General features: G+C 41.9%; 1 protein-coding gene across 3 annotated transcripts in view; it reads left to right on the top strand.

Moving 5' to 3' along the window:
• Window positions 1–12,264, top strand: part of col25a1 (collagen type XXV alpha 1 chain) — a 42,409-nt gene that overhangs the window by 1,060 nt on the left and 29,085 nt on the right. For all 3 annotated transcript variants that reach the window (XM_084691578.1, XM_084691579.1, XM_084691577.1), the window contains exons 2-6: window positions 907–933; window positions 6,099–6,170; window positions 6,835–6,951; window positions 8,110–8,145; window positions 11,405–11,431. In XM_084691578.1, the coding sequence (XP_084547704.1) occupies window positions 6,099–6,170; window positions 6,835–6,951; window positions 8,110–8,145; window positions 11,405–11,431 (252 nt within the window). In that variant the 5' untranslated portion in view covers window positions 907–933. The remainder of the gene's footprint in view (window positions 1–906; window positions 934–6,098; window positions 6,171–6,834; window positions 6,952–8,109; window positions 8,146–11,404; window positions 11,432–12,264) is intronic.

Genomic DNA, 12,264 nt, shown 5'->3' with positions numbered 1-12,264 from the left:
AAGTACTTCCTTGTGCAAACTCAAACTCAAACTCTCACACGAAACTCAGCCTCATCAAAGTGTCATCTTCAGGAGACCCTCTTCCACCCACAGAAATGAAGCCCAGGGCACAGATCCAGAATATTCTGGGTCTCCCCCACCCCTCACAGCCCCACAAACACCCCCCTCCTAGGTTACAGCCCCAAATACACCACCCCTCTCCTAGGTTACAGGCCACAGACACTCCTCTCCTAGGTTACAGGCCACAGACACTCCTCTCCTAGGTTACAGGCCCACAGACACTCCTCTCCTAGGTTACAGGCCACAGACACTCCTCTCCTAGGTTACAGGCCCACAGACACTCCTCTCCTAGGTTACAGGCCACAGACACTCCTCTCCTAGGTTACAGGCCACAGACACTCCTTTCCTAGGTTACAGGCCACAGACACTCCTCTCCTAGGTTACAGGCCACAGACACTCCTCTCCTAGGTTACAGGCCACAGACACTCCTCTCCTAGGTTACAGCCCCACAGACACTCCTCTCCTAGGTTACAGGCCACAGACACTCCTCTCCTAGGTTACAGGCCACAGACACTCCTCTCCTAGGTTACAGGCCACAGACACTCCTCTCCTAGGTTACAGGCCACAGACACTCTCTCTCCTTCCTTACTCATGTCAGTCTGTGTTATCATAAGTGATTTTACTCTCAACCACAATGAATAGTTGAGGTTGGGTGTATTATTTTTCCTCATCAATGTGTTTTGAATTATGCCTCAACCATTTTCCTCTCTGTGGTAGTGTGTGTGTGTATGTTTGAGTGCAAGTGTTTGTGTGTGTTTACGTGTGTGTATGTGTGTGTGTGTGTGTGCACTCAATGTGTCTGGTCGATCCTGGTGTTTTAAGATGAATTCTTCTTGCCTCTTGCAGGGGGATCAAGGCGACCAGGGGCCGCGGGTATGTGGTTTACTCCGACTCCTTGTCCTTTTCTGATTGGCTGATGAATGTCACTTGGTGTTACTGTATGTCTCCCTCAGCAGAATTGTGGGTAAAAGGTTTGAGATTCATGGGATTCCAGGGATACTATTCTCTCTTTATAGCCAAACACAACAAGACTCTTTATTTGAAAAGCAGAGCTGGTTGGGCCAAACTACAAATATTATACAGAAACAATGAATAGAAATCCTACTTAGGCAAGCAAAAATGTTCATTTTTGACATTGTTGCTTGTTCTAATTCTGGCTCCAGTGGCAGATTGATGTGGAATAGAATTGCCACCAAAATAAAGACCTTGACATTATCTCCTTCCCTGTAATTATTCAAGACTTATTTCAAACTCAACACTTTGGAGCCACTTTGGAAACTATAATCATATTCAGCTGTCTAGTTTAACATTTTGATAGAAGTGGACCATCAGGGATAATAGGAATACTTTATTTTGATTAACCAACTCCAATATGCATTACTTTATCTATTTTCCAATAGAAATTCTGTAGAAATTAGAGAGCTCATTTAAACCCCTAGTTTTTAACTCAGGGACAGCGGAACAACAGGAAAGACATTCTTATATATTATAGTTTCAAGCAATAAGATGTATTTATCCAATCTCATCAGACAAACTACAGTCACCACCTGTCACACCAAACTTGGTTGGCACGAAGTATTCTGTTCATTTTACAGTTGTGCTTGTTTATATACAGATGTTGTTTTTTCTACTTCTCAATCAAATAAATGAAAATGCCAAACCTAAAAATGTTTGGATTTTTTTAAAGATTGATAACAGCCAGAATAAGTAGAAAATGAGAACAGAATATTTATTGTACAGTATGTCCTGGCTGAATCAGGTAAAATATACACAAACAGCAGTCCGTAAGTGAAACAGGGAAATAATATATCACCGCTCACCAGGCAAATAGCTCTCTAATTTGGTTAAGATACAGATACCCCTGTCCCCAGATAGAATTTCCTGGGCTGGTACATAATTTGTACCCCTTGAACCCAGGATATGGAGTCATCCAAAGTGTTGTTAAACCATTAACTTTCTAACCCAGACTAGTCAACAGACTGATCGCAAGGGTCTCCAGCTTTTTTTGATGGTCTGAAATGTTTTTCCCCCAAGATACACAGACATGCAGGTAGACACACAAGATACACACACAGAAATACGTCACATGTCACATCCATGTAGAGGACTTCATTTAAGGACAGTCAGGCTTGGTTACCACCAATCACATTAGCTAATAGGATGACATTTTGACTGCACATTCGATTAGTTGGTCCAATTTAATGGAGCTATATCAGGAAAATTGGCCTAATGAGTGAAGCTTAATGAGTGGAACCCTAAACTCCAGTAGAGTTTAACATCAGTATCAACTTGTGGCTTTATATGGAATATATGCTGTTGTAAGGTTGTCTTTAATGTCCCGGCGTGTGTGTGTGTGTAAACTCATCCTTCCTGGGTAGGGCAGTGGTTCAGGACCAGTCAAGGGAGCGCCTCAGGGGACTCTGATGTTAGAACTGCCACATGGTCACTCCTTCAGACCCCCCAGGAGAGACTTTCACAGACGGTCACTTCCGTCCGTTGGTCCACATATGTCAGGGTCAGCCGTCTCAGGTCAGGGCCAGGTCCCCAGGTCAAAGGTTAAGCAAGCAGCCCATTAAAATATACTGGTTTACACCAATGGACGTTTGGCTACTGCTCAGGTCTATTTCCAGCTATGTGAGTATATGTGTGTTACTGGCCGAGGCCAACACTGAGGCAGGTGTGTTCTAATCCTAATGACAGTTGTCCACCAGAGACTCTTATGTAATAACTAGAGGTTTATCTAAAGGAACTTCTTGTTCTGTAAGCTTTGTATTGAGTTGTGGTTCCCTGGCTTCGAGACAAGCCATAGTATGTTGTATGTGGCTTTGGAATTTAATAAAAAGACAATCTTTCTAAAAAATGGTGTCTCATTGAGGCAGTTCCTCCAATGTCCAAGATTTAAATAGAGTTTATGAACAAAGGGTTTCTTTACATAACTCTTGTTTGCCAAAGGAATCCAAAGCCTCCACATGATTCACTGGAGATAACACTGATGAGAGACAGGGTAGATGCCAAGCTTGATGGTTTCAATGAATGTGGCGTACATTTCTAAAATGTATTGAAGCCATCTGCATGCAGGACAGATAATCAACACCACAGATTTTTGTGGAATAATGGCACACTACATTGGTGGTGGGGACTGTATGCTTTGTGTGTGTGTGTGTGTGTTTGTGGTGGTAAAGGGGGACATTTGATCTGGCATGTTAATGCCATGCTATCGGCATTCTGTTTTAGATTGTCCCTGTATCAGACTTTGTGTTTACTATAATTGCAGTCAGGCTGCTGCAAGCAAAGTCACGTGAACGCAGCTCACAACCAAATACCACACATATGACTTGGGACTCCAGAAATTAAAACAAAAGGCATTTGGAAATGGTTGGGATTCTCCGTCAACTACCATGTCATTATTTTCCATTGCCAAATGCATACCTTGGAGGAGAGCATGACATTGTGGATAGTTCTTTCCTCTCTCGAGGGGAATACTTTCACATTTTCTGTCAGATCCAGTGTTCAGAGGGTCATTTGTTTTCCCCACAGCTCAAGTCATGTCTCTGACGGTGCGGTCGACCGCCCGAAGCCTACTGTGTTGTCACCAGGACTTACACAGACCACTGGCATCTCATTACATGGAGATGGGGTGGGGAGAACCAACCCTTTGCCCCACTATCTTCTAGAGAATGTAGCGAACCAATGGTACAAAGCTAACCGACTTGAGATCAGGGAGTCTGTTGCATATGCCAGGCAGACTTTCCTGCTGATCAGTTCTCCATCCTCAAGTTTCTTCAGCCCTGTTTCTACCTCCTAATCCCCTGCTCATGAGTCCAGGTTCCATTCCTGTCCTCAAGATGTCTTGTGGCTGTAAATAACTTGTGATGGGAAATATTCACACATTGGTCTCAGTAACAGACAATGTTGCCATTGTCTGCAGGGAATGGTCTGTGGTCTGTTTTTCAGACACTGGGACTGGATGTAATTGGGATCTACTACCTTCCCCTAATGAAGCTTTTGAATTACTTCCAACTCCCTGGAAGACAGCGGGATGGCATTGCTTTTCAGACCAATTTGATGCTAATTGTTGTAATACTGTGCCAGGCATGGAGAATCTCAATTGCCCATTCTTATAGTGTATTCTTCAATGCAAAATGTATATTATGTAGTTTTGGCCAATCCCTCAAGTGTTATGTTTGATTGGACATACTTGACTTTGAAACGGTCCATTGTATTTGGGATCTCAAACTCTTTACTCTTAAGAAATATTTCCCACTGTATAGTACTGTACGGTCACTGCTTGCCTATTGCATTGACTTACAGGTAGGAAAGCATTCCATTTGCAATCTGAAAACATTCCCAGCAATACGTTACAGAATTTAACATCCAAAAGTTTGATCAGTAAACCATTATAGTCAATTTGCTACTGTACATCGCTGGGATTCCTTGAACCAAATAAAATGTGAATAAATATTTCAATGTTCCTGGACTCTGGGGAATGTAAGTGGGAAGCTGTAGACTACAGTCTCCTGTCAACGAGTGAAGCCTCTCATTGCCTTATTGTTCACTTCAGAGCATGCCATTAGGTTTATTTTAAGAAACAAATAGGTCCATTTGTTTGAATTTCCGCTTTGAATTGAAGGGACTGCATGTACGTCTTTGTCGTGCATATTCTGAATCGTTGAGTATACACCAATCATACAGGTGTTCTTAGCTTGGTGTAGCTGAATACTGCATTTTACTCCACTAATGACTGAAGCAAATGTTCTTTGTCATGCCATTACCTCAAGTGGACGTGAACCAAGGAAAGACAAACAGACACATAATGTGTATTTTACACATTGTCAAACAAACCCACACAATCAAAAAAATATAACAATCATAAGAAACCTGAAACGAAATAAAGAATACATACAACTCTAAAGGGTTAGCTAAATCAAGTCTATTTGACCCTCTGAACTCTTTTCAGATTTGAGATAGTCAAAGCCTTTTCAAGAGTCGGCCTTCTCATCTCTATTCATATGAGTATTGAATGTCTGGATTTTGTGTGTCTGTGTTGTGCTATCCTGTGCTGTGTTTCACATAGGGAGTGCCTGGCCTTCCTACACTGGCTGCTTTGCACAGCAATCAGATCCTGACTGTCAAGGTTTGTTGGTGCAGCTCAACTCCTTGGTCAGACCCGTGGACAACGCACTTTGGGGGCACTGCTGTGGGCTCGATGACAGAGTAGGGCCAGGCCAAACACCATATCATGAATCATAGCCAATCAATCATTACCCCCCACCCTTTTCCCATTTAAAAGCAAAGGTATTGTGCCAGTAATTTATAGCTAATTGGAACCAGAATTGGTACAACCAAGGCATGGTCTGGCTAATGTCCATTGGTGTTAAAAACGAGTGGAAGGAACTTGCGGATATGGAACATTAAACGATAAAACCCAAGTGGCAAAATGTTAGTAAAGTCCATACTATTGGTTTGCCGCAAATATTTAAATCCAGGCACTGTTTTCATGGGCTTCTTCCTTGTAAAACATACTGGATTGTGAATAAAAAAACGACCCCATATAATTTTTGTAATGATTTGTAGTGAGGACATACCAATGGACACCACCAAGCTCATAGTCATTAGCACAGGGTTCCAGACAGATCTTGAGATCAGCCGTGCCCTCCTTGTCTGCGCCTCTCCGGGTCCGACTGGGCGCTGAGCCCCTGTGGTGATGCTGACAGCGTCTTCACAGAGGAGAGGTTCCCACACTTTCTATGTCTGCTGCCCAGTGTGGTGTCCCAGCACCCCTGAGGGCTAATTGCGGGCTCTCTCACATTTAAGAAGACGGAAAATGCAGACCTAGAGCAGTCCTCTGGGATGGGAGAGGGTGTGGATTTCTCCTCCGTTTGTGAAGGCGTTGTATGTCACGTAAAAGAACCTCTCTAATCGAATCTGTTTGTTGTTTTTGTTTTTTGCCTTTTCCTCCTTCCTCCTGTTCTTCTGGGACCTCCTCCAACATTTCTCACCTTTGACCCTCGGCCTCTTGACCTCACACACCTGCTCAGATGGTCTTCCCTAAGATCAATCATGGCTTTCTTTCTGCTGACCAGCAGCTCATAAAGCGCCGGCTCATTAAGGTAGTGGCTGCCCTCGCTCGTCCGTCTCTCTCCCTCTCCTGCCATGAGGCCTCCTATCCTACCACCTCTCCCTGGTCTCTCCTCTATTTGCATGCCAGCTACTTAACAGGCCGATTGGATCACAAGAAGCCTGTTTCTGCCCAAAATAGTTTCATTTTAAACACAACTGTATTTGTTTTAAGGTGAAATGAATTCCCCTTCAGATATTTGGCTGATTGAACATGCCTTGATTCAGACTAAATTTCTCATTACAACAGATTGAACAGTTATGAGTCATTTCGAAGTAATTGTTTGAATGATGATAAATGAACGCCTATTTAAATGAGGTAAGAAAATGAGTCATTTCAAAGTAATTATTTTAATTAAGATAAATTAACTCACTCATTCTTTGTGTCTCGGCAGGACTGATTTAATGTCATATCTTATAGTGTTTTAGGAACCTTAAGGTTTAAAGCTTACGTACAGTCTCATAATGCTACTGACTTACAATCTCCTGTGAGACACTAAAATACAAAGCTACAAAAGCCCCTCCGTGTTTACAGTGTAACCAAGCCACTAAATCATTTCACTGGGACTTCTCCATTGTGTCATTCCTCTGCTGGAGCCTACAGACTTAGTCTGGGATGCTCTCATGTAGCAATGTGACTCTGGTGTTGCTCCTCAGGGTGACCAGGGTCAGGCAGGGCCTCCAGGCCCCCCTGGCCCCCCAGGGCCACCAGGACCCAGGGGACCTCCAGGGGACACGGGCAAGGACGGGCCTCGGGGTGTGCAAGGCCAGCCGGTGAGTACAGAGTTGTGGACCCACTAGTTTACAGCTCAGTATCCCGCTGATACAATGATTTATTCTTCCCCTGGGTTGGAGTTCTTCTTCAGAAACCAGTATGGGTACAACCCATATCCTTAGCCAGGGTATGACCTCAAGGGGAAATCCTTGTAACCCTTGTAATGAGGGTATGGTAAGCAAAAAAAAAAAAAAGATCCTGTTTCCAAGAATCTGCCTCTCTATATGAATTGATGTTTACTCCATTGCTTTCCATTAAACATAACCTCTTCCATGTGTTCAAGCCTGTCAATGGCATTGTGCTAATTTATGTACATTCAGCCTGTGAAAAAGATCTCAAGCTAAAATCGAAAAGCATGTCAATTATGTTCTGTCATAAAACCTTCACAGGGCTCTAACTGATCTTTGTTCTCTTGGCACAATGCACATCGGGAGTGAAAAAATATTAAGTGTTGTTTATCTCTTTTGCTCCAAGTTAGGTCATTATTGTTTTCAACTCTTCCAGTTGCTCATTTCAGCAGTTGGATTGAGCTTGTTATGGTTGTTCCATTTTTCCAAGAGATTAAACTTGTCTTGCTGCAGCTTTCACTCAAGATTGAAATAACTGCTTTCAGTAAATCACTGATGGAGGCACATATGTTTACTTATGAGCTAAAGTGAACAATACAGTAATTGCTTGGCTTGGCTTCAAGTGATCAGTTTTAAATAACACAATCCTAGTGTCCCAAGCACTTCCAATCCTATAAAATAGCACTGAATACAAAACATATTTTGTACTCATCCTCCTGTTCCAATCTGACGGTAAGGGCCACGCCAGGAAACTGTAACAGTTGTATGGTGCAGGTGGTATGGTAGGATAACCAACCCAACAATGGGAGATTTGATTTGATTTGAGTAGATCCAGTGCACAATAGAGGTAGTCAGAATGCCAAAGCAAGGCAGAGAAAAGGATTAGAATATGGGAAATGCTGTCACGCTAAGTCAGCAGGGACAAACTGATGAACTTCTTATTTAACTGTCAGGTCAGGATGTCATTATTCGATTCTGAAGAATGCAAATGTACGTATGTGAACAAAATGCTCTCCATATTATCCTGAAGGTTGGGGGTTACACGTGTGAGTTTGTGACTAATGTGTGTCTATTTTGTGTTTTCAACAGGGAGATCCAGGAACTCCAGGAGAGTTAGGGCTAATGGTAAGGTATTAATACTATCAAAGTTGATTCTTTGGCAACAGTTTAATTATGTTTCGGGACGTGACTGGGGATGTTCCAAAATCTAGATGATTAAATCAGCCAGTACACTCCTACATGTTTTTAGTATTGGGGATGATGGTGAGGTCTGTGGACAGAACTGAGGAGCTGCATGAATGACGATTGGCGTGTTACGGTTTTTTGGTTCTTGGTCAATGATCATGTAACTGGCTAAACATCCGAATGTGGTGTACTTTTAAATACACCAGGCTCATTTCAGCATGGGGTTCTCTCTCTCTAAGTCTTTCATCACAGTAATTGTGGATGCAAATGGATTCACTCTGGGAAGCTGCCACAAAATGTTTAGTATTCGCTCAGATGTCAAACTTTTTTTTATTGAATTTAAAAAAACGAATTTACTGGCGTTATAGTGAACACCAAAAGCGTATTTTATGAATCCTTGTTAAAAAAAATAATATTTCACACACGTAACTCATTAAGTAAGAAACTGTTCCAATTAACAGCAATTGGATACTGCTTTTGGTGTTTCTCAAATAAGGCATTTAATGAAAGCTCCCTCATAAAAATGCATGGGATTCTGTATATCAACCCAGCCTGCATCTTGTGGTGCCAAGAGAATGAGGACAGGAAAGGAGACACATACAAACACAGTGGAGGGAGGTGCTGCAGAGACATGATGTTCAGAGAGACACTAAACAGGCATAGTGAGGTGCTGGTCAAACCTATTATCTCCAATCCTATCCCCCAAGAGGAGAGATGTTGTACAGCATCATAGTAGGAATATAATGTGTGCATAGTTCAAACTATTTGTAAATAGTGTTGGTCAGTACTCTTTCTCAAGATTTGAAACTTTATAAAAAATAAATACAAAGTATTTTAATTTATGGCTTTTCACTATGATGACTAACTATTACAAATTTGTATAAAACTGTACATGCATAGATACTTTCAGAATATGAATTGTTAATGAACATTTTACAAGTCATATGTTCATCACTTTGGTTCCTTGTTACCAGCTTTCACACCAGCTGTATCTTAATTCATCATGCAGTCAAATGCGATGGCAATCCTTATACCAAACAATAAATTCACAAGATAAATCATGAATGGCTCTCACTATGAGAAAGCAGCACTAACACAGCCGGTGAAAAATCTACCCTGCACTCTTTAATCCAAGATCCAAGCTTAACATTTCAGTAGTTTATACACACAGTGACACTAATGTACTTTTAACAAGAAATAATGTCTTCATTTGGAAGTGGGTCCACTTTAAAAGCAGCATGGGATGAGTCTACTCACATCCCAGAGGTCGTAAAGGGATATGGAGCCACCAGCACTACACATCACCATTGCCTTCTGCAGGTTGTCAGGCCTCTTGAGTTTCAACCTCAAGCATTTGGCTTCTGTTTCCCCCCCTGGCTCACTCTATGGTTCTCCATAGAACTCAACTTGCTCTTCCCGTGGTTCTCCACAGAACTCAGCTTGCTCTCGCTATGGTTCTCCACAGAACTCAGCCTAGAAGATAATACTTTTTTTGTTGAGTTTTGTCAGAGGTTTAATTGTTTTGAAGCAGTAAATCATGTTTTGGGTGGCTGCATTTTCTGGAAGGGAAAGGAAACACAGTGTACCAGACTGAAGCCAGACTAAAGCCACAGCTCTTAAGATGATCGGACCTTAAAGAGCTCAACAGAAAACTCTCATCTTACTGATACAGCTGACTGATTAGCATGATGCTAACTCTACACAATGTGTTCACACATACACAGGTGTTCTATAAGGTAGTACTGTGGCTTCTGGACAGGGTTGAAGGGCCCCTTGTTCCCAGCCTGCAGAGCTAGAGGCCACTTGACTCAGCTTAACATGTTGATGTGATGCTATTGTTAAAAAGGCAAAACGTAGATGCCAGAGTTTTCTGAAAGCCTTGCAGGACATGTGGTGTTAGTTAAGAGAATTAAGCTCTTGTGGAGCAGAAAGGAGGAGAAGAAAGGAAATATGTGCAGGAATCAATTCAAAATCATCAGAGCCATAAGGTCTCTGTGGAGAAAATCATCTGCTTTCCAAAGGTGGTTTGTAGCCTTAAAACACAGTTTTCATTCAGAAAGTTAAGTCTGTACAGTGAAGGTGGTGTTCCTTGCAAGACCCAAACATACTCTTCCAGAAGCTTTGTGGAATCCTTGTCTATCCATCTGGCGGACGCTTATGAGCTTTGTACTCTCTTTACCCTCCGAAGGTCACACTGAGCTTTGTCCAGCCCCTCACCCTGAAAAGGTGACTCACAGCACTAACAAGCAGACGTGCATGTGAAGGTCAAATTGGAGTTATATCCTCATCTGTAATGAGGAGACACTTTTAATATATTATTGTCCTTGATATTAAGTTTCCCTTTATGCCCATGCCAAACATCAGGAGCAAAGATGTGCTTTAACGGCAGTAGACACAGTTTAAGGATTCAAATCGGAGTCATTTTCTACCAGATATTGGCATGAGAATGAAAAACATTGTTTTAAGAACAAGGTTTTTTGACTTAGCTCATTACCAAAAGGATGTGACAGGAATTGTAGCTAAACCATGGAAGTCCTTTACTGTGACATTAAAACAAAGTGATTGCAGAAGCATTGTAGGACACAATCTTTCATAAATATGTAACTATATGTCAAGGAGAAACTTCCTGAAGAATTGTTGTAGGCCCTGATGCTGCGTCTTCCTTCAATAACATGTTAATGTGACCCCATTCACCTCTCGAGCAGCCCTTTTTTGTTAAATATACAAGAATTGTTTGTGGTAGGTAGGGGGAAAGTTGTTCATCAAATTGAGGTTTTTGTAATGAGAACAGAAGGTATGCACCGTAAACAGGGCTGGAACTGTAGGCCATAAACGTGTGAGAACCTGTTGCAGCTGAGAGTTTTACAGGCCAGCCTCCCAGAACATGCTAACACAGCATCTGAAGGTCTGTTTAGAGAGTCTACAGTTTTGCTAACCCTCTCTACTGTTTTAGGCCTAATTCAGCATAATATGTAATTAAGCATTTTCAAATAGCGTTTTCCTCTACATCTACCTAGGTTTTCCCAAACATACAAACACACCGTACTGTAGCTTGAAGCTTAGTGTACAACGTAATGAGGAGAGCTTTGAGACTTCTTATTGTCTTACTGGGAAATATATTGCTAAATACATACCAGGCCAATCAGAACTATGATTGCAGAGGAAAAACTGTATAACTGAATCTTTCTTTTTTTTTTAGGGACCCGAGGGGCCTCCAGGAATCAAGGTAATAACTAAATTAATTTGTCTTGTTTCATTTAAACTGAAGTATTTCCTAGTGTGGTTATTTAGAAGGTGAGTAATGCAGTTGCTTACTAATAAAGATGACTAACACAAAGTTAAACTACAAACCGCTTTTCCTCATTTTAAACTTATTGGGCAGCAAGGAAAGAGAAAAAAAACGGACAAAAGTTTCAGATATGCCTCAAACGGTGCCACACAGGTTTCCAGCCGGTCCCATATTGTGTTGATGTGGAGAACAGATGTGTTCTATCCAGCCATCAGGTAGCTGCCAGTGTTTTTCCTCATAACCCAATCAGACACTTCCTGTCTCCCCTGTCATCTGTCGACAGCCAGATCTAGCCAGAGGGAGGTTGATGACACACTGCTGTGTTAATGACTCATCAAGCCCGTTTGGGCTCCCTAATAATTTGTCCTTACGCTGAACATAAAACTAGTTTCTGATAAGATGGCTTTGTTAATAGTTCTCAAAACTGACCCTGAGAATACTTGAGGGCACACAGTTATCAACCACTTTAAAGATATATATTATTTTTGCCATGTTGTAATAACGTAATCTGTCAAAGTTGGCACATTTAGCGGTGTTTTGTATGGACTATCGCTGAGGGAATATTCTGAAAACACAGTATCTCACGATGGAACCAAGCCTTTCCACGTGTTAACCACCATGCAGACAGTGGTAGCTCATTAAACCCTACTTTTAAGGCCTCCTGTATCTAAATCATTGTGTCTAGACAAGGACACAGAGAAACATACCCCCCCACCCCCACCCCCACACACATACACACCAACACACATACTTTCTGGCTCCGGATCTCA

This window comes from Hypomesus nipponensis, chromosome 25 (assembly GCF_054491055.1).
Source record: "Hypomesus nipponensis isolate SF chromosome 25, ASM5449105v1, whole genome shotgun sequence".
NCBI lineage: Eukaryota > Metazoa > Chordata > Actinopteri > Osmeriformes > Osmeridae > Hypomesus > Hypomesus nipponensis.
Note: the sequence above shows the minus strand (reverse complement) of the source record. Positions and strands in the feature narration are given on the sequence as shown.